The following is a 22,388-nucleotide window of genomic DNA, read 5'->3' on the forward strand; positions in this document are numbered from 1 at the left end:
GCTTCAGAGGAGCATGGAGAAAGCTTGGTGCAATCTTGCAAATCCCGAGCAAAACCCAGTGGGCAACATGGCCGAATAGCTCAGCACCCTACCAGGTGCTAAGCACCCAAAAACCCGAGTCACCCTTGGGGTTTTCTCAGTGCTGAGCACTTCTTAAAAAAAGGCAGTTCTCATTTCCTTCTTTCGGAGGGGAGAAGATGGCACAAGTCATGGTTTTGCAGGCACTTCCTCTCCCGCTAAGGCTCAGAGTGGGTAACTGCTGCTGCTTAGCACCATGAGCTCCCTTTCGCTGGGGTTTCTCCTCATACGCTGGCTGGTCAGAAAGGAAAGCCCACTCTCAGTCTGGGTCAGTTTCCCAGCCATGAACATCAGGCAAAAGGAGCTTTATTTGGTCGATCCTAAACAGAGTTCCCTGCCTCGAATGGCGTGTTGGGAGAGCAGGGTGCTGAGGCAGGGAGTTTTCCATGTCTAGAGAGCAGGGAGACCCAGATTTTTCCCAGCTGAGGATGCTGCTGACCTTACCAAGATGCTGATAGGCGCCTGAGGGCATCTTTTTCCCTGCAGTGCAGCTCCAAAGCCAATGGCACCAGTAGAAACGCGCTTGCAGTCTGCATGTGATCCCCCCCCCTCTTCTCAATCCCCATTTTTCTCTGTGCCACAGACTTAAAAAGCCAAACCGGCAAACACAAGGCTTCCCACTGGCTTGGGAGAGCAGCAGCCTGGCCTTGCTGGCTGTCCCCGGGATGGGGACATGAGAGGCATTTTCTACTGGTGCCACTATTTTAAGGTTTGCCAGCCTCTCTTCTCGCCAGGCATCCCCCCTGGCCTGGCTGCTCTCATCCTGTCAAAGAAAATCTTCAGCACTGCAGGTTTATAAAATGTCTGCTGTGAATTAAAAATAAACTTAACTTCTTTATTTCACCCCCAGCAGCTTTTAGAGAAGCAGAATTGAAAAGGGAACAGAAAATGCCGAGCGGGTTGGCCTGAAGATCTGGCATGCAGGGGCTGCAGGAGGCAGCGAGGCGAGGACGTGGTGGGGCCAATCAAAAGCACATCAGCTGGGAGCACTGAGTTTCCCACCAAGCTCCCACCCAAATTATGTCCGCTTGTTTTAAGCATTAAAAAAAAAAGAAAGATCAACAGAAAAATCTCTCCGGGGAGCTCAAATGATGGGGTGTGCTGGGGCTGCACCAGGCAGTTTGCCGACAGAGGACAGCTAGAAAAGCACACACGAGGGAGCAGCCGTCGCCACAGGCACCGGGGTAGACACTGGCCAAGCATCAGTTGGCCTTGGGCATCAGAAGACTACGAAAAGATTTTAGAAAGATTTATTTATAAAGAGCTATTCAAGTGTCAGAATATATGTCTAAACAGATAGCTAGTCTAATTAGATGTTCTGTATAATAAGTGTTAACATCTAAGTCTAAATAGATCTGACTCTTTACAGATATCCTATACAAGTCTAAATAGGTAACAGGTATTCTCGAAGTGCGTGCGTATATATCTCTGTGTGTCCGTAAATAGATATAGTGGCGTAAATGCCTATGCTCTACGAGGTTTCTAAGATGCAAAGAAAGGCTCTTTGTAGAAAGGATTTAGAAATTCGCCCTCCCCTCTAGTCTCTCGTGAAGACATCAAAGCACTTTCCAAAGCCGCCCCTTCCCCCTGCTCCTTCTCCCCCTTTTCCCATCCTGATTTGGGGCCAATTCCCCCAAAGCGGGGACTTTCCCCCCGCGGGGCCAGCACGCCAAGCGGGAGCTGCCGCCGCGGCACAGAAATACCCCGACCCCCCCCGATTCTGGGTCTGTGCTGGGGGACCACCCCCCCTAATTTTGGGGGGAAAATATCCCAATTTGGGGCTCCCGGGAAAGCTATATCCACCTGGACTTGTGCAGCTGGAAAGGACTGAAAAACAACAACCGTTTTCATGCAGGAAAGCAAAAAAATCACCGATTTTTACGTTGTGGATGAGGCGCCAGCCCCCCTCCCTGGTCCCCGTCCGACTCCATGCTGTCACCCCCCCCCCCCCGGTCCTAGTGCCCCGCGCGGAGCGATGCAGCGTCCCCGGGCTCGTTCCGGGGCGAAAACCGACTGTATTCTGCAGGTTTTTGGTGCGGAGGCGCAGGCTGTCCGTTGCCTCGGCTCCGAGTGCGGCCGGGGCCGAGAGCCGGGAGCCCCGCAGCCCGGTAGGTGGTTCCGGTGCCCGGCTGGCCTCAAGCGGGCTGAGAGCCGTCACCGCTCATCACCCTAATGAGCGCCGAGAGCGGGATCATTAAAGGGGGTGCTGCCGCCCGGCGGCCGAGGGCCGGTCCTGCAGGTGGCGGGCAGCGGGTGCGCCGTGGGGTGGGAGAATAATTGTCTAAACAACAACAAATTGTTTGTGCGTTCTTCAAGCCATAACGCTTTCCTCTTGTCTTCATTCCCTTGCTTCGCTTTGAATGAAACAAAGGTCTTTTAAATGCTTTAAGCCTCTAAACGCACCATTAATTCACTTGTCCTGAATTTGCAGGTCTCTGATATCTGCGCCCCGACCTTTTTTTTTGTAATGGATGGTGCTCTGTTCAGTGAGGAGCGCAGAGAATGGCTCCCTGGTGTGGCACCGGGACACTTGTCCCCCACCCTTTGCAGCCAGGGGTGGCAGGGTTAGCGTTGGGAAGCAGGTTCTGGGCTGGTTTTGGCTTCCCGGGAATACCTGCCCGGCTCCGGTCCCTCCCTCCCGCTGGCAGGCCGGGGGATGATTTTATAATCAAGGCGTTGAGGAGAGGGGTGTGGTAATTGCCCTGCGTAGGTGTGGGGTTCTCACTACCTATCCCAACCCATCCAAGATTCCTCAGTCTGGGAGCAGCACGGGAGAGGAACCAGCCACTGAGAACTGTCATAGGAACGGCATGGAGAGCAAATGGAGTGGCTGGGTGCTGATCCTTTCTGTGTGCCTGGCTTCCCACCAAGGTAAGGCCAGGCCTGGGGGTAGGACTCAAGGAGAGCCCGGAAAACCCCTCTGGACCCCAAAACTATAGTGTTTTAAGCTTCCTCGTCCCTCCCTGGTGTTGGAGATAGGCCAGAGGAAAGCCGGGGCAGGTGCCACCACCGCCTGATTTACCTCTTGCCCACCTGGACATGGGCCTTGTGACTTCTGCCCTGAAAGATGGTTTCGGGGCAAAAAGGGGCTTGTGCTCCCCTCCTGCTTCTCCGGGCAGCAGGGATCTGCATGGAGCCGGTGTTTTCCTGGGGTAGGGAAGGAGGGAGGTCAGCTGATGGGGCGTCTTGGCAGCCGTGGGGGAGAGGGGCTGCTTTGGCTGTTGCCCTCGGCGTTGGGACGTGGCTGTGTACGTGCTGTTTGGGGGAAAGCTGCTTTGTTGTCCCAGCACAAGGGAGGGACCATGGTGCCACCTGATGCTGTCCCTTTCCTCAGGGACCTCCTCAGAGGTGCAGGAGGCAGGAAACCTCTTCTGCTGTGGCTAGCAGGGTGATGGGGGTGCAGAGTTGCAGCCCTGAGCACCTTTGGAGACCCCTCATCACCAGGGCTTTGGGGCTCTGTGTGCTAATCCTACCTGTGGACCTTCTCCTGGGGAAGCCATGGATCCCTGCTGTTGTTGTAGGCAAAAAAAAAAAACCCAACCCTTTTTAGAGGGAAGAACCCCTTTTGCGCCCTAATTACTCCCGGCTCGGCCCATCGGGCTCCTCCGACATGACCTGGCTTTGCGGTGGAGGACTTGTGCCCTCGCACGCGTGACGTGGTGGTGGTGGGAACGTGCCAAGGTCCTCCAGCCACCAACAGGCAGAGCAGGAATGTTCACCCACGCTCCGCACGTCCGTCCTTGGCGTGACATCTGCCCTGGAAGCTGGTGGTGGCCCAGCTGCACCACGGTGGGGCTGGTGGGGCTGCAGGACCAGCTGTGGGGGGCCACAGCAAGCCTCGGAGAAGGATTTTGATGCTGGGAAGGGTGTATTTATGATTTTTTTCGCTGTAACAGGGGCGTGCGCCCAGCTGGGAACTCGGGCGCCGGGGCCCACGCCACCACCCCCGGGGTTTACGTCACAACCTGCTTGGCCGGCTCGGCCGGCGCGCTCCGGGGCTCCACGTAATGCCGGCACGGCCCTGCCAGATCCACAGCTCGCTGCTGGATCCCCATCCTGAGCAAAGCCCATCCCAGGGGCCTGGAAGTCAGGAACAGGGCCGTCCTGGCAAACCTGGGGCCACCACGGCAGCATGGGAGCATCCCTGCCTCATCCTGTGCTCTGTGCTGGGGATTTGCCATAAATCACTTTATTTGCCCAATGTCCTGCTACCTGGGTGCCCATCAGCACGAGGCAGCACCCCCACAGCTCAGGAACATGGAGGAGAGCTCACGGGGCACCAGTTGCACCGGTTGCCTGCCCGGTGGGGATGTTTTCCACCTGGGGAAGCTCCCCCTGCTCTCAGCAGTTGGGCTTTATGATTAGTATTAATTACTTTTCCGGCCCGGCACTGGTTGCCCGAGTTTCAGCTTGGGCAGAGCGAGGAGTAAGCGCCCAGCCGTGAGGGATCCAAACCATCGGTGTCTTTTAGACCAGCCGAATCCCCCCATGCCGTTGCTGGCAGCGTCCGTCGCCGCCGGTCCGGTCTCCATCACGGGGCTGCGGGAGATGCGCGTGTCTGTGGGTCAGGAACAGGCTGTGGAGTTGTCACCTCCCCTCTCCTCGTGGTGGTGGGTTTTTTTTTGGTGCTGCCCCTTAAAGCTTCCGCTGACTTGCCATTCTTGTTCGCCAGGGTTAAAAAAAACCCAATAAATTAAATATATATCTCTCAGGTGATGTGGCAACCGCGACACCGTGCTCCTGGGGAGGTGTGTGGGAGAAGCCCTGCATGGGAAACCGGGGAGGGGGACACACGACTCACCCTGCCCCGGGGCTCGCTCCTGCCCCGGTGCTGCCGTCAGCCGGATGGGGCAATCGGGGCTGAGGCACCACCCGAGCTGCGCCAGCGCTTTTGGGAGAAGGCAGGGCTGGTGGGGGGGGGCTGGGGACACCCTTTCCCACTGGTCCCACCTCCAGGGACTTGCCGGGGTGGCCCTGAGCATCTCAAGCTGCTGCCCCAACACGTCCCGTGGATGAGCCGGGATGTGGGAGAAGCAGCTTTTGGGGAGAAACCTGATAAGGGTAGGGTGGTAAAAGCTGTCTGCGAATGTTCTCGGGGCGGGGGGGGGGGGGTTGTTCTTAAGAACGCCAGCTGCAAGAGGGTATGCAGCAGGGTCTGTCCGTCCATCTGTCCATGTGCTGCTCCCCATGTGCCCCCCCATCTTCCCGGAGCAGGTCCCGGCCAAAGCAGGGCAGTGAAGGGCTTGGGATGCACCGGCTCCTCGCCACCCCCCTCCGGCCACATCCTGGGTGGGCGCATCCCCCGGTGGGAAGAAACACTTGCCCCATCGCAAATTAATCCTGACACGCCGAGGTGGCAATTAAACCGCCGGTGTTGCGCCACGCCACCGCCGCTGCTGCCACGCCGGGGATTTGCAGCCAGGAGAAAATGCTGTCGTTGGGAGGAAATGAATTAAAAAAAAAAAAAAAACAAAAAAACAAACCCAACAAAATACCACCCCAAAACTGGCATTGCTCAATCATTGCCGGGAGCTGTGGCGTGGTTAACCGTGAGCGCTGGCACCCCCAGTTTGCTCGTTTTGCAAGATTTATTGCTGTTTTTTTACAAGCAGCCGCCTCCCCAGCGTGTCGAAGGGTGCTGCTGCGAGGCTGAGGGTGATCCCCCAAATTAGCTTTGCTTTTGATGCTGGCCCAAAAGCTGCTGCAGCATCCTGTTGGAAAAAACCTGGAAGCACGTGGTGGCCCAATGAAGCCGGTCTTTGCTGGGCTCGTAAAACCATATATAAAACCCAACCACCCCACCACCATTGTGAAAGCCCCGGGTGAATCATGGCGGGAGGGTGAGGAGCACCTCAGGCTGGGGAAATGGGGTCAGGGTGGTGCAGGAGCTGGTCTGGGGGTGCCCGGGGAGGTGGCTGATGGTCTCCTCTCCCCACCACCCCACAGCCAGGGCCAGCCCCCTCCAGCAGTGCGACGAGCGGCCGGAGGACTGGTGCCGCGACGTGGCGACGGCGGCCAAGTGTGGGACGCTGGAGCTCTGCCGGATCACCGTCTGGGACCAGGCCCTGGGGGTAACCGCACTGGGAGATGGAGGATGCGGCGGGGCAGGGGGGGATGGCGGGACGTGCCCATCCTGCCCCAAAACGATGGGCTGCGGGGAGAAGCCTCATCTGGCCACGCCGGTACTGGGCACCCAGAGGAGCATCTGCTGATGCTCTTGGGCAGCAATGTGTCTGCAGGGTGAGCGACAAAAATGAGCAGTGCCCCTCATTTGTGGGGTGGGATTTGGGGAAGGAAGGCGGGATGCGGGGGGGAGGGGATGGCTGGGTGCCGTGGCATCATCCCGAGGTATCTTCTCTCTCGGCAGAAGGGGATCCCGTGTCACCTGTGCCAGGTGGCGGTCTCTGTGGTGGGCAAGATCCTGCAGGACAACCGCACTGAGGTAGGTCAAGGCTGGGGGGAGGTGTGCGGGGCTGGCATGTGCCCCCCTCTCTTCCACTGTGGGGCCAGCCCAGCCCTGAGCTCTCCCCTTGTCACCTAGGAGAAGCTGCGGGTCTTCTTGGATAAGAAATGCCAGTACCTGCCCTTCCAGGACTGGTCTGTCAAGTGCAAGAGGATGGTGGACACTGGCATCCTCATCCTCGTCCAGCTGGGCAAGCAAGTGCTGGTAACTGGCCCGGGGAGGGAAAACCCTTGGGTTTGTGTTTCTCCATGGTTTGGGATGACTTGGGGGCTCACAGGGCAAGGGAGGCTTTTGGAGCTTGGGACAAAACCTTTGCAAGACGGAGATGGGGACGGGAATGACCCAGGGATGGGGGGGAGCAGGGCAATGGGGCAGACACCACCCCAAGCCCCCACCCCTCTGCTCCCCCAGTCGGACCCAAAGGTGGTGTGTGGGACCATCAAATTGTGCCAGCCCCGGGAGGGCCCCACGGGGGCCCTGAAGTTCCAGCAGGAGCCGCCGCCGGCCTCCACAGGCCCCGCTGAGGACTTCGCTGACCTGGGCATCCCCTTCATCACCAACATCCCCCTCCTGCTCCATCCCCAGGACCCGCCTCGCGGCGAGGCCCAGGTACCGCGGCACCGGCAAGAATGCCATTGATGCTGTTCAAGGGCAAGAATCACCTAAGCATCGTCTATTTAACAATAATTAAAAAAAACCAACACCTAAAATTACTGCACAGCTGAAATGGCATCTGATTAGGGAACTCACCAATTTGGGGCTGGGATACGGCAGGATGTGGGGGGGGCGGGACCAGAGAGATGCTGGCCAAAAAGCTGCCCCAGATTGCCACTGGCATTTAAATCCCACGTGTGTGTTGGGGCTCGGTTTTATCTTTTTTTTGGGGGGGGGGGTGGGGTGGGGGGCGTACTGACGTGTCCCTGCCCGCGTTGTCCCACAGGAGATGGAGGAGGTGTGCGGGGACTGCCTGCAGCTGGTGGCCGCCCTCCAGCTGGAGCTGGGGACCGACGCTGCCATGGCCCCGGCGCTGGTGGCCGGCGCCGAGTGGGTGTGCGAGGGCATGGCGCCTGGCCTGGAGCGGCAGGTGAGGCCGCTGGCATCCCGCTGGGCTCCCCCCTCCTCCTTCCCAGCCCACCATGGCAGCATCTTTCGCTGCCATCACGCTGTGGCAGGCTGTGGTGGTGGTGGGGGGTCCGTTGGGGTGGTGGGGTGTCTCCACTCGGGGGTTGATGCCGTGTCTCCCCGTCTCCACAGTGCAAGCGCTACCTGGTCGCGTACGCGGACACGGCTGCCCGGCTGCTGCGGCACTTGGTGAGCAGCTCCCGGGGGCGGTGGGTGCTGGGGGGGGTTGTGGGGGGGCGAGAGGCACGGCCGATTGGGCCTCATTGGCCAGTGTGGGTCTCTGCTCTTTTTTTTTTTTTTTAATTAAACCCACTGCTTTATATTACTACAAATTTTGAAATATTCCCCCCCTCTCTGGCTTGCAACCTCTCTAATTCTTTTTTCTATTTATATTTTTTTCCTTGCTGTTTTCTGCCCCCTCCGCCGGCAGCAGGCTGAGGTAAGCGAGACCTGTGCCCAAAAAATCTGAAATAGCCCTTGGTGGGGAGGGGAGGGGGGCATAGGCTCACCTTGCCGGGGGGGGCGATGCCCACCTGATTTGGGGTGTCTCTCTCTCTCTCTCTTCCCCCCCCAGGACCCAATGGAGCTGTGTGGCCGGTTGGGACTCTGCTCCTCTGCCTCGGTGCTGCCCCTCCACATGCTGCTCACCGAGAAGCTGGTGCAGGTCCTGAGCGTGATAGGGGTAAGCGGGGACCCCCCCTTAGTTTCTGCCGCGCTCCTTCAAATCCAAATGCCGGGGAGGGGAAGCCTTATTTTCCTCCCCCCCCCCCCCCTTCCTTGAGAATTCCAATTTTTCCAAGGTGGGAAATGTCTTTTGCAGGGGTTGGTTTGGTGGGGATGGTTCTGGGGGGGTTGTTGGGCACGTGTCCCATTGGCTCGTCCCGGCAGGACGGGGAGGGGACCACGCCGCTGTGTGAGATGTGCCAGTTCGCCGTGAAGGCGGCCGAGAGCCTCCTGGAGAACAACGTGACGGAGGTGAGCCCCACCGCTGCGGTCCGGGGAGGGGGGCAAGGTGGGGAGCAGGCAGTAAGGAAGCGGGAGGGGGTCTCCCCATCCCTCCGCCCGCCTTCTCCCGGCAGGAGCAACTGGTGAACGACATTGAGAAGGTGTGCTACATGCTGCCCCACGGTGTCATCGGGCAGTGCAAGGACTTTGTTGACTCCTACGGCAAAGCCGTGGTCATCATGCTGCTGGAGGCCACCGACCCGGCGGCCGTCTGCACCATGCTGCACTGCTGTCCCCGCAGCGGGGACACCCACCGAGGTGAGATAGGGGTCCCCGGGTGCCACCCAGATGCCGGGTCCTTGGGGAGAGGGGTGATGGGAGGGTGCTAACGTCCCCCCTGCCATGTCCCACAGGGGCTGCCGCGCTGGAGCAGCTGGCGGTGGGTGCGGGCGCCTTCTGCAACGTCTGCCAGATCGTCATCACCTACTTTGATAATGAGCTGCTGAAGAACGAGACCTTGGCAGAGCTGGGTGATGTGCTGGAGAAGGGCTGTGAGCTGCTGCCCACGCCGCTCACCAGCAAGGTGAGATGGGGAAGCGGGGAGCACCCGGCCTGGCGGGGACCCCCCCAGCCCCAAACTGGGCTTACCCCCTCTCTTCTTCTCAGTGCGAGGCGCTGGTGGTCCAGTACGAGCCGGCAGCCGTGCGGCTCCTTGTGCAGATGATGGACCCCAACTTCGTCTGCACCGTAAGTGCCCCCGTGCCACGGGTGCTGCGCCTGCTCCCCTAGACGGCAGCAGGGTCACAGTGCGTCCATGAGGTTGGGTGTTTTGCCTCCCTTCTCCCATGTTGTCTTTCGCAATGCAGAAAATAAGAGCCTGCGACTCACCCAAGGAGGATCTCCTGGGCTCAGACCCCTGCGCCTGGGGCCCACGTTACTGGTGCAAGAACATGGCCACGGCGGTTGAGTGCAACGTAAGTGTCGGCTGCGTCCCCTCCCCTGGGTCAGCAGGGTCTTGGGAGTCCCCGTCTCCCCCCACCGTCTCTCCCCGTCTCTCCCGCAGGCCGTCGAGCACTGCCGGCGTCACCTATGGAACTAGGAGCCTCCTCCCCGGCTGCCTGGACTTGCCCGCCGCTTTGGTTCAGGATCCCGGACCCCTTCCCTTGGGATGCGCCCGCATCCATGGACGGCGACGGCAGGAGCCCACCGGCCTCACCACCCCGGCGGGGACTGTGGGGGACCCCAGCCACCTCTGCCTCTTCCTTCTCCACCCCTGGGGCTTGGATTTCCAAATCAGGTTAAGGGACTCGTCAGTATTTTCAGGACTGGAGATTCAGCCTCTCCGTCTCTTGGGCTGACTGCAAAATCCCACCATCCCTCCCCATCCCCATCCCCATGCCCCTCCATCCCCATCCCACCAGTTCATGCTTGTAAAGCCCAAATCCTGCAACGTGGATCCGTCCCTGTGGGCTGGGATGGTTTCTGCTGCCCAAAGGCAGCCTCACACCGCAGGTCTCGTCGGCTTTTGGCAAGCCCAGCCCCCTTTGCTGGTCCCTCTTCAAATTGGGGTGGCTTTATATTTTATTTTACTTTATTTTTCCCCGGGTCGCCAGTTAGAAGTGGATTAAATCTACCTGCAATGCCCGTCTTTGCAATGCCTGTTTGCAGCACACTGATTTAGTGTCCAGCCCGTTGCTGGATAGATAGATATATATATTAATTATCCCCCGAACAAGAAAATGAGTGAGTTTTGGGGGAGAAAAAATTCCTTTCACGCACACATCCCTGCCGGGGGGGTCCTGTGCTGACCCAGCCGCGGTGGGGGGAACAGTGTGGTGCTGGCTCGTCCCTCCCCGCTGCGGGAGGGGGGACGCCCGTGACAGCCGGTCCTGAGCGTGCACAGGAGCATCTCGCTGCAAATAAACTCTTCCCGTGAGCCCGGCTTGTTGTTTCCCTCCTCGTTCTCCTGGGGTGCCGGGGGTGGGGAGCAAACCTGGGGGAGTTTTAATGCTTCCTCCAAAATCTGGGGTGCAGCAACACCTGGGGTGGCGTCTCGCGAAGGTGATGGAGGGAGGGGTGAATTAAGGGGGGGGAAAAAGGGGGTTTTTCTCTTCAAAAGTTGGTTTGGGTACCATGAATCCGTCAGGGCCGGGGAGGAAGGACGACAGACAGGTTACCCAAAGCCATAGACAGTGTATTTCTGAGTCCCGTAACAGACCGTGCCCGAAACTCTCCACAAAGTTACGATTGGAAACAAACCGCCCCCCCCCTCAACGAACAAACCGGAAAGCAAGAGAGGAGGGGAAAGAAAAGGGCAAGAAAAGACACGCACGAGCACTCCACATCCAGAAGCCCCAGTCGTTGTCAGTCTCTCTCTTTTCTGACGTCGCAACATGTTTTGGTAAAGCCAGCAAAATGGAGAAATGTCTTCGGTTTTTGTTGGGTTTTGTTGGGTTTTTTTTTTGGTTTTTTTTTTTTTTTTTGTCTTTCCTTGCCGGAAAGGTGACGTTAATGCCAAACGGACTTGGTCTCACGCTGCCCCGGCCCTCCCCGTGCCCGTGGTCAAGGTGTGACGGCTCCTTGTCCTCAGCCTGTGCCTTAGGGACACCGCGGTGGCACCTCATCTGTGCCTTCGCTCCACCGTGCCTTCACCGCTGCCCAGCCTGGACTCATTAGATTCGTTTAGCTTCTCTTTTCTTTTTTTTTTAAAAAAAACCCACTTCTTTTTTTTAAATAAGAAAAATAAAAAAAAATTAATGCTTTCATGGATAAATGACAGGTGAGTAAAAGCAAACCGGTCCTGAGAGCCCTTTCCCGGGGCCAAGCTCTCCAAGGCCGCTGGAGCGAACTGCACCGGTTGGCCTGGACTCCTTCTGCAGGGGAAGGGGGGGCCGAGCACCGGTCTTGGGGTGCCCCCGGCCCCCACCATGGCCCCCCTTGCTCCGTGCTTCATCCCCGCTGGCCCCGCTTGCCTAGAGGAGCACCACCACCACCACCGCTCGTCATAACTCGGTGATCTCCAGCGGGCTCTCCATGATCACCTCCCGCATCTTGTGCAAGGGGGTGGACTTGGCCGACTCGGTGCGGGCGTTGTGGTCGCTGTAGCCCCCGCAGTCGGCGGTCAGAGTCTCCAGCGAGCGACCCAGCACCTTCTGGTCGTCCTCGGGCAGGCTGTTGAGGTCGGAGGCGAGCAGCGTGCCCGTGCTGCCGTGCACCACGTGGATGCCGTCAGGACCTTTCAGCTCCACCGGCTGCTTGTGTCGGAAGCGGAGGCTGCCCTGGCCGGGGCTGTGCTCCTCCTCCTCCTCCAGCTCCTTCTGGATCAGCTGCAAAAGGTCCACGGGGGAAGGAATCACCACCGCGGTCCTGGCTTCCCGGACTCTGAACCTCCTGCAAAGTTGGAGCCCAGCAGGAGAGACGAGACCCTCCTCTTCTGAAGCAACCTCAGAGCGTGGTGATGAAGATCACCAGCACGATGATGGTGTCCAGCCGGATTGCTCGCTTGTCGCATGGATGCCCCAGCTCAGGCACTGGCTGCCAGCCGGGTGGTGGGTCTGGCAGCAGCCCCCACAGCAGCCAAGGAAGGGGGGGTTCGAACCCAGGTTGGGATTTGTGGTTGTATGAAGGTGGTGGGGCAGGAGGCAAACAAGGAAAGGAGTCGAGGCAAGGCTGGTTGGGGCTTGAGGGGAATAAAGACAAGGAGGGACAGGGGGCTGAAAGGTGTCTCCCATCCCAGTGCTCTCCTCCACTCTCTTTGCCCCACGTTTTGCCCCCCATGAAGAGGGGCAAGGCTGCGGGAGGAGCTGCTTAACCCCATACTAGCCCTCCTGCACCAAAACCCTCTGTCCCAGCCTTTCTGTCTCAAAAAACTGCTGGGTGGGTAAGCCCGGAGGGGCGGAAGGGAGGGACAATGTCCCCACGTGTGTGCAGGGACCTCCAGCATCTTGACCAGCCTCGGCAGAGCGTCTGTGCCTTTGTGGGGAGACGGGGAGGTGATGGACAAAGCACACCCCGCAGAGAGGGGGGCGTCCTCCTCCAGGGTGGGAGAGACCAAGGGAGAGGGTGCTGATGATGCTCAGAGGAAACACGGGAGGATCACAAGAGCTGGGGCACTGCAGGGAGCCAACAGGCTCAGTGGAAAACCAGCGTCTGGCTCGTTTTGGCCAAGCAGGAAATGGGGGGACCACTGGATGATGGGAACTGTGGCCGTGGGGAGCGACTGCAGGCTGCGGGGCTGGAAGACACACTGCATCCCAGAGGGCACGGCAAGCATCTCCCCACGCCCATGCACACCCCGTCTACCTCCGAGACCGAGGAGCGGTCCCCCTGACTGGCGGTGGCCTTATGCACCATCCGCTGGGCAAAGAGTTTTTTCAAGCGCATGTAATCATCCAGGACCACCTTCAAGAGAGAGCCCTGGGCGGAGGGGGAGAGATGACAGGTTACCCAGGGGAGATGGTTTGGGTGGAGGGAGGTTGGCCTCATCCCAGCATTTTTTGGAGCAACATCACCCTCTGGCGCTGTGGCCGTAAACCTGGAAGCCAGAGCGGTAGAAGAACCCTCCTTGGTGGAGGATGCCCACGATCATCACTCACCTTGATGGGTCCCTCCCGCATGATCTGCCCAAGCTTGGCAATGTTGTCATACTCCTGGATGGCTGCCCGCAGGTAGCGGTCATCCTCGGGCTTGGCCGCGGAGGGCTCTCTGCCGAAGGTCCCCTGCGGGAGGAGAGAGCGGCTGAGGAGGTGGCATGGGCGTTGGGCAAGGGGAGGAGGCATCCCGGTGGGGGCCGTGTCTCACGTGGGTGCGGGCCGGGCTGTTCCAGAGGTCGGTGATCTCACTCAGGTTCTCCGGCAGGTCGTCCTCATGCTCCGCCTGTGCCGCCAGCTCCATGTTCCTGCAGAAGGGGTCCAGCCACACCGGGTTGGCCCTGCCCGGGAAGAGGAACAGCCCTCAGCACAAGCAAACAACGGCAGCATCCCTAACCCCATCCAGAGTCTGGATGCCGAGGTTGCGCTGCCTCCTCCTGCCCTATGCAGCCAGGAATTTGGCTGCCCTGGATCCAGATGTGTGTCGACAGCCGCCCGTCATCTCTGCTTACCCAGAGCTGGCCAGAGTTGGCAGAGATGGAGTCACAGGACAGGGACAAGGTCTTTTGGCTTTGAAAGTTCTCAAGGCAAGCGACCGCTCCAGGGTCAGCGTCATGCCCCACACGGCATGCCTGACCGCATCCCTCCGCAGAGCAGAGAGGTGTCGCGTCTCCACCTCCTGCCCATCCCTGGCCACAAAACCCAGGCGTCCCTCTCTCGGGAGCAACCTGCCATCCCGCGAGGCGGCAAACCTCACCCATCAAAGGAGTACTTGTTGGTGTTTGGCATGTCCATGATGTCCATGAAGCCTCTGTTCCCTGCGAAAGGCAGGGGCAGGGGTTACAGGGCGGCCTGTTGGTGGGACAAGCAGCAAACAGGGTGGCACTTCTTTACTGGGGAGGGAAACTTGGCGACCAAAAAGGCACCAACAGCATGAGAAACACGCCGGGATGCTGCTGACGATGCAGAGCGTGGATGCTGCGGAAAGCCTCCCACCATCGTGCCTCGCTGGGCAGGATGCCCAGCATCGCTTGCAAGCAGGATCGCTTCCAGCTTACACCCCGCTGGCATCCCCCACGTGTGCCCCCTCCATGCTGCTCATCCCCCCTGCCGTCCCACGCAACGGGAAAACCCCAAACACTGCTCACCGGTGGAGCCAGCCACTATGGCTTTCAATTTCCTCTTGTGCCTGTGAAAGAAATACAGCGGATAAAATGAAGATGCTCGAAAGGAGAGGGGGTGTGCGTGCAGATTTGCCATAACCCGGCAAACAGCCCCTCTATCTATAAGGACGACGAGTTTGGTGGGGAGAGGCAACATCAGTAGTAAAACCATTATATTTTGGGGGAAGAGGGGCAGTTTCTGAACTCAGGCTGAGAACAAGGAGCAGCTGAGGAACCTCTTCAGGAACTACACTGCCGCGGAAAGCGTGGAGAAGCTGGTGCCCTCCTTTGCTTGCCAGCACTGCCAGGGCCGGGAGCAGCCACGCGGGTCCCCCCAGCTTGTGGGGAGATTGCGGCCGGTGGGGCAGAGCCCTGGCATTACTCACACTGTCCGGTAGTACCAGTTCATGAGGATGAAGAGCATGGCAGCCAGGAAGAGCAGGACGGCCAGCACGATGATCGCCATCTGGGAGGGACAGAGGGGTAGTGGCCACCTCCAGCACGGAGCCAGTACCCAGCAGTGGGCACCCGCCCAAAATTATTTGGGTGAAACATCCCTCCAGGCCATGGAAGATGTGAAGGGACATCGCCCCACTGCGAGCAGTAGCCATCTCCAGCCCCAGTTGGGCTGTTACCTGCAGAGCCGAGAGGTCATCTGGGGCCCGGGCGGTGATGGCGGGCTGCACATCCAGCACATTGTAGTTCCTGAAGAGGTTCCTCAGCTGCTCCTTGTTCTCATCTATCATCTGAATCACCCTGGGAAGAGAAGGGGTGCTTGGGCATCTTGACATTAATGAGGTTCCCCGAGGACCTAATGGGCCAGGCAATGGGCTGGGTGACGGGCCAGGTGACGTACCGCTCCACGTCCAGGATGCGGTTGGTATCCCTGTTCACCACGTGGATCAGAAGCTCTGTCTGTGCAAAGTTCACCCGACCTTTCTTGTCAACATGGAACTGGGGAGCAGAGACAGCAAGGTCTGCAGTGCGGTAGAGGTGTCTCCTCCCGGGGCATCTCCCAAGGGTGCCCTGAGGTGTGCTCGTGTGGCAAGAGACCCCCAGGCCTGGCATGGGGTCGGTCTGGACCCCTTTGATACACCCCAGCCTGGGGTGTATCCATCACCTTCAGAGCTCAGGGGTGTCTATGGTTTAAACAGACAGGGCACCCTGAGGTGTGCTCGTGTGGCAAGAGACCCCCAGGCCTGGCATGGGGTCGGTCTGGACCCCTTTGATACACCCCAGCCTGGGGTGTATCCATCACCTTCAGAGCTCAGGGGTGTCTATGGTTTAAACAGACAGGGCACCCTCAAAGGAGACCTCCCAAGCAGCACATGGAAGGTTACCCGCCCCTTGAAGCAACCTCAAAGGTGGATGACTACCTGCACATCATCTGTGTTGACAATGGCACCTGTGATGTTGGAGAGCAGACTGATGAACTCCTCTTCGAACTGCCTAACTTTGTCAGGGATCTCATTGATGATGATTTTGACCCGCTGGTCATCCCGCAGTATGTAAATCCCCACAATGGCCGTGTCGTTGTGGCCCACCAGGTCAGAGGCCATGATGTCCACCACGAAGTAGCCGGGGTTGTAGGCTGTGAAGAGGTCAAAGGTTCGCAGGATTCCATCAAGGGTTCCTGGGGGAAGGACAGTCACAAGCCCAGCATTAGCGACCCTGGTCATGGGGATGTCTTTCATCATGGGGCTGTCTTTGGTCTCGGGGAAGTCTCTGGCCACAGACTCGTACTCCTGTGGGATGCAGCATACGCACCAATGCTGAAGATGTTGGCCACCTCCTCGGAGTCGTTGGAGTGCTGCTTGATATAGCGGATACCCAAGATGTTGTACAGGACCAGGCTGTTATTGCCTATATCAGCGTCCACTGCGACCACTCTGATCAGCTCCGATCCCACCTTGGCGTCGGTGGCGACCCCTTTGAGAGAGAGACAGGCCGGGGACATGGGGTCAGGCTGGCTTTCACTGCCCCTTCATCTGGCTGTGTTTTTCCTGGAGCATTTCCGGCTCCTGGTGCCCTCCCAGCCCTTGGCACCCCTTACCTGCTGTGTACTCTGACTTGGTGAACTGGGGGGACTGGTCATTGATGTCATCCAGGAAGATCCGCACCTCCTGAAGGGTCAGGTCCCCGTTGAGGTCCCAGGCCTGGGCTCTGCCCGCCCGCTGGCCCCGGGGAGGGGACCAGTTCCTCTGGCTGGACGCTTTGACTATGATGGAGTAGTATGGGTCCTTCTCCCGGTCCAGGTCTCGCAAGACCTGCAGCTTCCCCTCCCGGCTCAGATGGAAGTTGCTCTCCTGGTTCCCAGCTGGGTGCAGAAAGGGGACCCCAATTAGTCCCCTTTGGGCTGGCATTTCTAAAATGCCACCTTGCTCATTGACCAGAGCAGAAAGGCAGTGAGGGGATGTTGGGAGCAATGGAAACCCTTGGTGAGGGGTGTGCAGGGGGACATAGAGCTGCCCATCCTCTCCCCACTTGGCACCCACCTGCTATGAAGTAGTAGACGATGGCATTGGAGCCCTCATCTGCATCCACTGCCCCAGTGACGTTTCCCACCACGGTGCCTGGCTGTGAGTGCTCAGGGACGGAGAGTGCCTGGTACTGGGGACTGTCCCTCTGCCAGAGACCCCAGGAGAAGGGACGGTTATGAGCATCGAGGTGGCTTTAAATTAAAGTGGACGCGTCCCATTGTGCTCCCCACCATGGTGACGCCCAGCAGTGCATGCTCCATCACACGTGCCCGCCGGTATCCCCATCCCTGCATCCCCTGTGTCCCATCCCCTCCATCCCGGCGCCTTACGGGTGGCCTGAGGAAGATGGGCTCATTGTCATCAATGTCATCGAGTGCGACCTGGAGAGGCTGCATGGTCTCATAGGCTGGCTGGCCCTGGTCACAGGCCACGATGATCAGCTGGGGAGAGAGGCAAAAGCGCCATCCTGGGCAAAGCCACGTGGGCCAGGAGACATGTCTGAGGGGATGGTTGAGTGGTGGAGGATTTTGGGGGGATTTAACAGGGAATTGGGAGCTGGCCCACCAGGATGCAACTCCCCCATGGTGCTTGATAACCACCCAGTTCCTGCCAAGGTGTGACACCTTCATGACTGCGGCAGCTGATCCCATCCCCACCACATCGCTTGCATCCCGCCAGCCCCGCACCGGACCCACAGCCTCATGGACAGTCCCGGCCACCCCACGGGTGTGCTGCCGCCTGGCTCACATTGTACACCGCCTGCTTCTCCCGGTCCAGCCGCATGGCCGTCTGGATCAGCCCGCTGACTGAGTCGATGCTGAAATACTCCCAGTCTTTGTTCCCCGCCCCGGTTTTCAGCAGGTTGTAGAGCACTGCTCCGTTGAGGCCCTCGTCTTTGTCCGTGGCGTAGACCTCATAGACGTTGGACCCCAGGGGGATCTCCTGCTTGCACACGTGCAGCCCCTCAGCCCCGGCATTGCATGAGAGCCCCCTGCTCCCCCTGCCCCTCCAAACCCCCTTGTATCAGGGTCAGCAGGCTCCTCCTGCTCAAAACCCAACTGGCAGCTGGCAACGAGGAGCCGTGATTCCCTTCGGCCGTGTGGCTGCTCCATGTGCAAGCCAAGGACTGGCTGAGCCAAGCCCAGCTTCTCAGAAAGGAGAAACATCTTAAATGTCAGTGTTTCGGCCCTTGTCACTTGCCACTCATCACACAGTGACTGGCTGTTTCCTAATTTTGCATGTTGCTGTGGTTTCTGTTCCCCAGAGCTGCCCCGACATCCCCGCTAACACATATGGAGAGGGGCTGTTGCTGACCGTTCAGCCCCATGACCCAAACCTTCTTGCTGCATGTTAAATCAAGGTCTTGTTCCATCCCCAGTGCAAATGGAGATTGGATTTTGCCACCGGTAGGCAGGAGTGCTCCCGGCCATGGTCTCGGCATGCCATGACCCCGCTCCCTCTCAAGGGGTTTACCTCCTTGATGTGCAGGATGGTGCCATTGGGCGGGCGGACGAAGACGGGGCGGTTGTCATTGATGTCGATGACGTCCACGTGGAGCATGGTGGTCCCCCAGAGAGGCGGGTGCCCCTTGTCTGTGGCCACCACAGTCAGGTTGAACCTCTCGTAGGACTGCAAGCGCCGCCGGGATGTGATGAGCCCCGAGTCTTTATTGATCTTGAAAGCCTCTGGGGGGTAGAAAAAACACACCTCTGGCTCAGGACACTTGGCGCCGGATAAATTACGACTAGAAACCAGTACACCAGCTGAAGCACACCCCTCACTGGTGGGAAATCCCTGTCAAGGGGTGATTGAGCGGAGCTGGCTGCCTGAGGCTAGGGGTGCGGGTGCTCTCAGGTTGCCATTTCAGAGCATCCTTGCCCGCTGCCGACTGCCTGCCACTGGGCAATGACAAGAGCCCTGCTCCCGGGCCACCCCTGGCTGTGTTTCACTCCTGACCAGCCAGGACAGGGCAGTGGTCAGAAGGAAGTCAGAAGAGCCCATGGGTCTCAGGAAAATGAACTTTCTTCCATTTCCCTCTACATTTACGCTGGCTTTTGCTTGGTTCCTGTTACTCCTCGACATGCGGAGATATACTGGATTTCAGGCGCTATCACTATCCACCCACAGCCTCCTAGCTCTTCTTAGCTTTCCCCCAAAGCGTGCAGCGAGTGTGCTCCAAGGCACACTTGCGTACATAGAAAGCCTTGCTGGGGTGGGGGGAGACAAGAGGACAAGCTGAGGCTGGGCTGCAGGACGAAGGCAGGCAAAGCCATAACATGCCACACCACGAGGAACTGGGAACTGTGGAGCAATACCGAAACCTCCACGCTTTCGGTATCGCTCCTGGGAGCGTGTGCACAACCTTGGTCCAAACCAGCCAGAGGACACAAGATGTAGTCTTGGCCACTATGTCTCCTCCAATTGCTCCTCATCATAACCCTCTTCCCCGGGGAGGAGCTCCCCACCGCCAGCACCCACCTGCGCCGGGGCCCTCGATGCTGTAGGTCACTACGCCGTTATCCCCTTCGTCCAGGTCGGTGGCGGTCATGGTGATCACTGACGTCCCCGCCGGCTCATTCTCGTAGACGCTGGTGCTGAACTGGCTCTTGCTGAACTGGGGCCTGAAGTCGTTAATGTCCAGGACTGTGACCAGCACCTTCGACAAAAGCGCAGCTGGCTGGGTGACATGAGGCTGGAGGTGGCCAGGCAGCCCCCAGGGGCCGTACCCCTGCCATGACCCGCGGCTCCGCCGCTGGAGCGTGGTCCCCTTCCTGCTATTCGTTTAGCTCCGATAGCTGAATTCCTGCCTCCAACAATGGGGGCCACCACGGCTGGGGCACCCATTCATGCCGCAGCACTTGTAGACAATAGTGTCGCCCTTCCCTGCCCCTCCTGCTCTGTCCCCTTCTGCTGACGTGCTGTCCCCACAACCCAAAGTGCCCTGCACCATCCACCCCCCAGCCCCTGGGATCATCTGCTCTCCTGCCTAATTCCTCCCTTCCCTGCTGGGGAGGAAAGCCTGAGGTTTAACACCTCCTTGCTGGTGACCACCACACGAGGGGTGGTGGGAGGAGGAGAGCCCTACCTGCACGGAGTTCTCCCGACGGTTACTGGACACGTCCCCGGGGTTGTCCCTGGCTACAGCTGTCAGCGTGTAGTGATCCTTCTTCTCCCGGTCCAGGGCTGACAGGATGTAGATGTCACCCTGCAGCACACAGAGACCTTCAGGTGGACCTCATCTGGCAGAGCTGGTACTCAAGAAGGGGCAGAAGGTGAGATGTGGGAGCAAGGCAGAAGGTGGGACCATCTCAGCCTCCCCTCCCTTTCCCCACTCTGTTCCAGCCTCGCTTGGCTCCTTACCGTGTTGGGATTTATCCCAAACTTGCCCTCTCCATCCCCCAGGCTGTACTGGATGAGAGCAAAACGCCCAGAATCTGCATCCGTGGCCTGGACCCTCAGGATGACCGTACCCAATGGCACGTCCTCAAAGACAGCTTTCTGAAAGCAAAGGGATGAGTTGTTTCATAGAATCATAGAATGGTTTGGGTTGGAAGGGACCTTAAAGACCATCTTATTCCAATCCCCCTGCCATGGGCTGGTTTAGCAGGCAGCAACCAAGGTCATAGGGTGGCACCCAGGGATGGGCACAGCTGGACTCAGAACAAGGTGTTGACACAGAGTACATTGGTGGGTTGACTATCTTCTTCATGTGGTTCAAGCACAGAGAGAGGGAAGAGAAGGTGTCCCTGGAGAACGCCCAGCTCTGTGCCCGTCCTCACCAGGCAGGCACTGCCCAGCCCCACGTGGACTTGAATGGGGGAGCCCAGCTCACCTGGTAGGATGGTTGGCTGAAAACAGGATTGTTGTCATTGATGTCCACTATCTGGAGGTACACAGGGATCTCAGCGGATCTGCGGGGAGAGCCGTTGTCGGAAGCTCGGATGGTGAAGTTCAGCCACTGCACCTCCTCATAGTCCACCGTCCTGTTGGCCACGACCTTCCCTAGAGGATGGCAGACCCTGAAATGAGAAACCTGCCCCAGGCCACCAACCTACCCCAGACTCCCACCTCTCCAGGCCACGGACCTGCTGACTGGTCTTCAAGACAGACGTAGCCTTCCGGGGAGAGGTTCAGCAGCTCGTAGGTGATCTGCCCATTGGCACCTTTGTCCGGGTCCACCGCTGAGATGGAGATGAGTGTGGTGCCCTGTGTGGCTCCCTCCAGGATCCTCTCCATGAAGTAGGTGACCCCAAAGGGGCGGAAGCGGGGGGTGTTGTCATTGACGTCCAAGACATTGACTGTCAGCTTGGCTGTGGCCATGGTGGTGACCACAGGGGAAGAGAAGAGGAAGAGGACAAGTGAGAAAGAGAAGCAAAGAAAGGATGGGAGAAAGGAAGGTCATAAAGAGACAAGCGTGAAACTCCAGGAAACCCAACTAAACTGAGCTGGTTCATCAAGATAAATGGCAATATTCAGCAAAGCCGCTCTGCCCTGAGCTGGCTGTGGACACTCTCACCTACTTCAGACCTACTCCTGATCTGCATGTGCCTGGATTTACCAGGAGCAGGCTGGCAAGATGTCACGGGGATGGTAATGAAGAAGCAGGTGTCTCCCACGGTACAGTTATGGGCACACAGACTGCTTCATCCCAGTGCAGCCCTGGGACGTTCGGGCTTACCGTTGGGCACGCTGACCGAGCGGTCGATGACTTCGCTGGCATTATCGTGGACGGAGATGGTGACCTCGTAGGTGGCCACCAGTTCCCGGTTGAGGGGAGTTTTGATCTTCACAGCTCCTGGGAACCCCAAAAAGATGGGGAGGGTCACAGGCAGTGCTTGTGTTCCCCCTCCACCGAGGACCCTCCACTGCACTTGCACTCCTGCCTCTGCCCAAAGGCTAAATGGGGAAAACACTCCATAGCTACAGGAGGAGACAACTTCTCTCCCTCTGCTCTCCATCACCTGCCTTCCTGCCTGCTCCGCTCTGCCCAGCTAACAAGGTCTCAGGCTGCCTCAGCCAGGGTAGGAATTTGGGTTGTGAGGACGAGAGGTGTTTGGGAGCGACTGCTGCTGCTGCCCTGCACGACCCCATCCACCTTAGCTCAGCATCCGAGAGTCCTGTCCTGTATCCTTCCCAACAGGTATTTTTTTCTTCCCTGTATCAGGTCCGTGCTTCCAAAACAGATGCAGGGAGCTCCTGGCCCACCTTCCTTGAGGGTAGAGCCCACCACCTACCCCGGAGTGCCCCCCCTTGCTCCCCCCAGCGAGGGTGCCCGTGTCCGGTCTGCCAAGGCTGAGCAGCCCCCGGCCCGCAGTGGGGCTGCCTGTGATGGAGATGGGTGAGATGGAGGAGGGAGGCGATGGGTGGCGTGGAGAGAGAAACAAGCACAGACACAGAGACAAACCTGGTGGGCCGAGAGCCGGAAAGGAAAGAAAAGGGTTAGTTAAGTTGTTTGGCTGGGGGAGAGAGGACAGGGCAGGGTGAGACGGGGCAGCCGGAGGAGGAGAGTGGGGACGCAAGAGGGGAGCATCATCTCCCTGTGCCTCAG

General features: G+C 58.8%; 2 protein-coding genes across 5 annotated transcripts in view; one reads left to right on the plus strand and one right to left on the minus strand.

The window, feature by feature from the left end:
* Positions 1–2,876: 2,876 nt before the first annotated feature.
* On the plus strand, positions 2,877–10,018 carry LOC134517786 (prosaposin-like). Its single transcript, XM_063339666.1, has 15 exons — positions 2,877–2,949; positions 6,025–6,149; positions 6,446–6,520; positions 6,620–6,745; positions 6,953–7,150; positions 7,482–7,625; positions 7,796–7,852; positions 8,094–8,102; positions 8,238–8,345; positions 8,552–8,638; positions 8,743–8,926; positions 9,022–9,191; positions 9,275–9,355; positions 9,475–9,582; positions 9,672–10,018. Exons 1-15 carry the CDS (start codon positions 2,889–2,891, stop codon positions 9,705–9,707), a joined length of 1,569 nt encoding a protein of 522 aa, XP_063195736.1. The 5' UTR covers positions 2,877–2,888; the 3' UTR covers positions 9,708–10,018.
* Positions 10,019–10,796: 778 nt separating this feature from the next.
* CDH23 (cadherin related 23) overlaps positions 10,797–22,388 on the minus strand; it is a 212,293-nt gene continuing 200,701 nt past the window's right edge. For 3 of the 4 annotated variants that reach the window (XM_063337557.1, XM_063337558.1, XM_063337559.1), the window contains 21 exons: positions 21,519–21,635; positions 20,926–21,150; positions 20,673–20,842; positions 20,201–20,338; positions 19,926–20,045; positions 19,319–19,496; positions 18,314–18,525; positions 17,588–17,782; positions 17,170–17,280; positions 16,856–16,985; positions 16,414–16,677; positions 16,128–16,289; positions 15,737–15,993; positions 15,217–15,314; positions 14,996–15,116; positions 14,747–14,826; positions 14,346–14,386; positions 13,955–14,015; positions 13,409–13,538; positions 13,204–13,326; positions 10,797–11,934 (listed from right to left, as the gene is read on the minus strand). In XM_063337557.1, coding sequence (XP_063193627.1) covers positions 11,611–11,934; positions 13,204–13,326; positions 13,409–13,538; positions 13,955–14,015; positions 14,346–14,386; positions 14,747–14,826; positions 14,996–15,116; positions 15,217–15,314; positions 15,737–15,993; positions 16,128–16,289; positions 16,414–16,677; positions 16,856–16,985; positions 17,170–17,280; positions 17,588–17,782; positions 18,314–18,525; positions 19,319–19,496; positions 19,926–20,045; positions 20,201–20,338; positions 20,673–20,842; positions 20,926–21,150; positions 21,519–21,635 — 3,257 coding nt within the window. In that variant the 3' untranslated portion in view covers positions 10,797–11,610. Of the gene's footprint in view, positions 11,935–12,910; positions 13,025–13,203; positions 13,327–13,408; positions 13,539–13,954; positions 14,016–14,345; positions 14,387–14,746; positions 14,827–14,995; positions 15,117–15,216; positions 15,315–15,736; positions 15,994–16,127; positions 16,290–16,413; positions 16,678–16,855; positions 16,986–17,169; positions 17,281–17,587; positions 17,783–18,313; positions 18,526–19,318; positions 19,497–19,925; positions 20,046–20,200; positions 20,339–20,672; positions 20,843–20,925; positions 21,151–21,518; positions 21,636–22,388 lie in introns of all 4 variants that reach the window. The other variant, XM_063337560.1, reaches the window with a different exon arrangement.

Source organism: Chroicocephalus ridibundus, chromosome 6 (genome assembly GCF_963924245.1).
Source record: "Chroicocephalus ridibundus chromosome 6, bChrRid1.1, whole genome shotgun sequence".
Classification (NCBI taxonomy): Eukaryota; Metazoa; Chordata; class Aves; order Charadriiformes; family Laridae; genus Chroicocephalus; species Chroicocephalus ridibundus.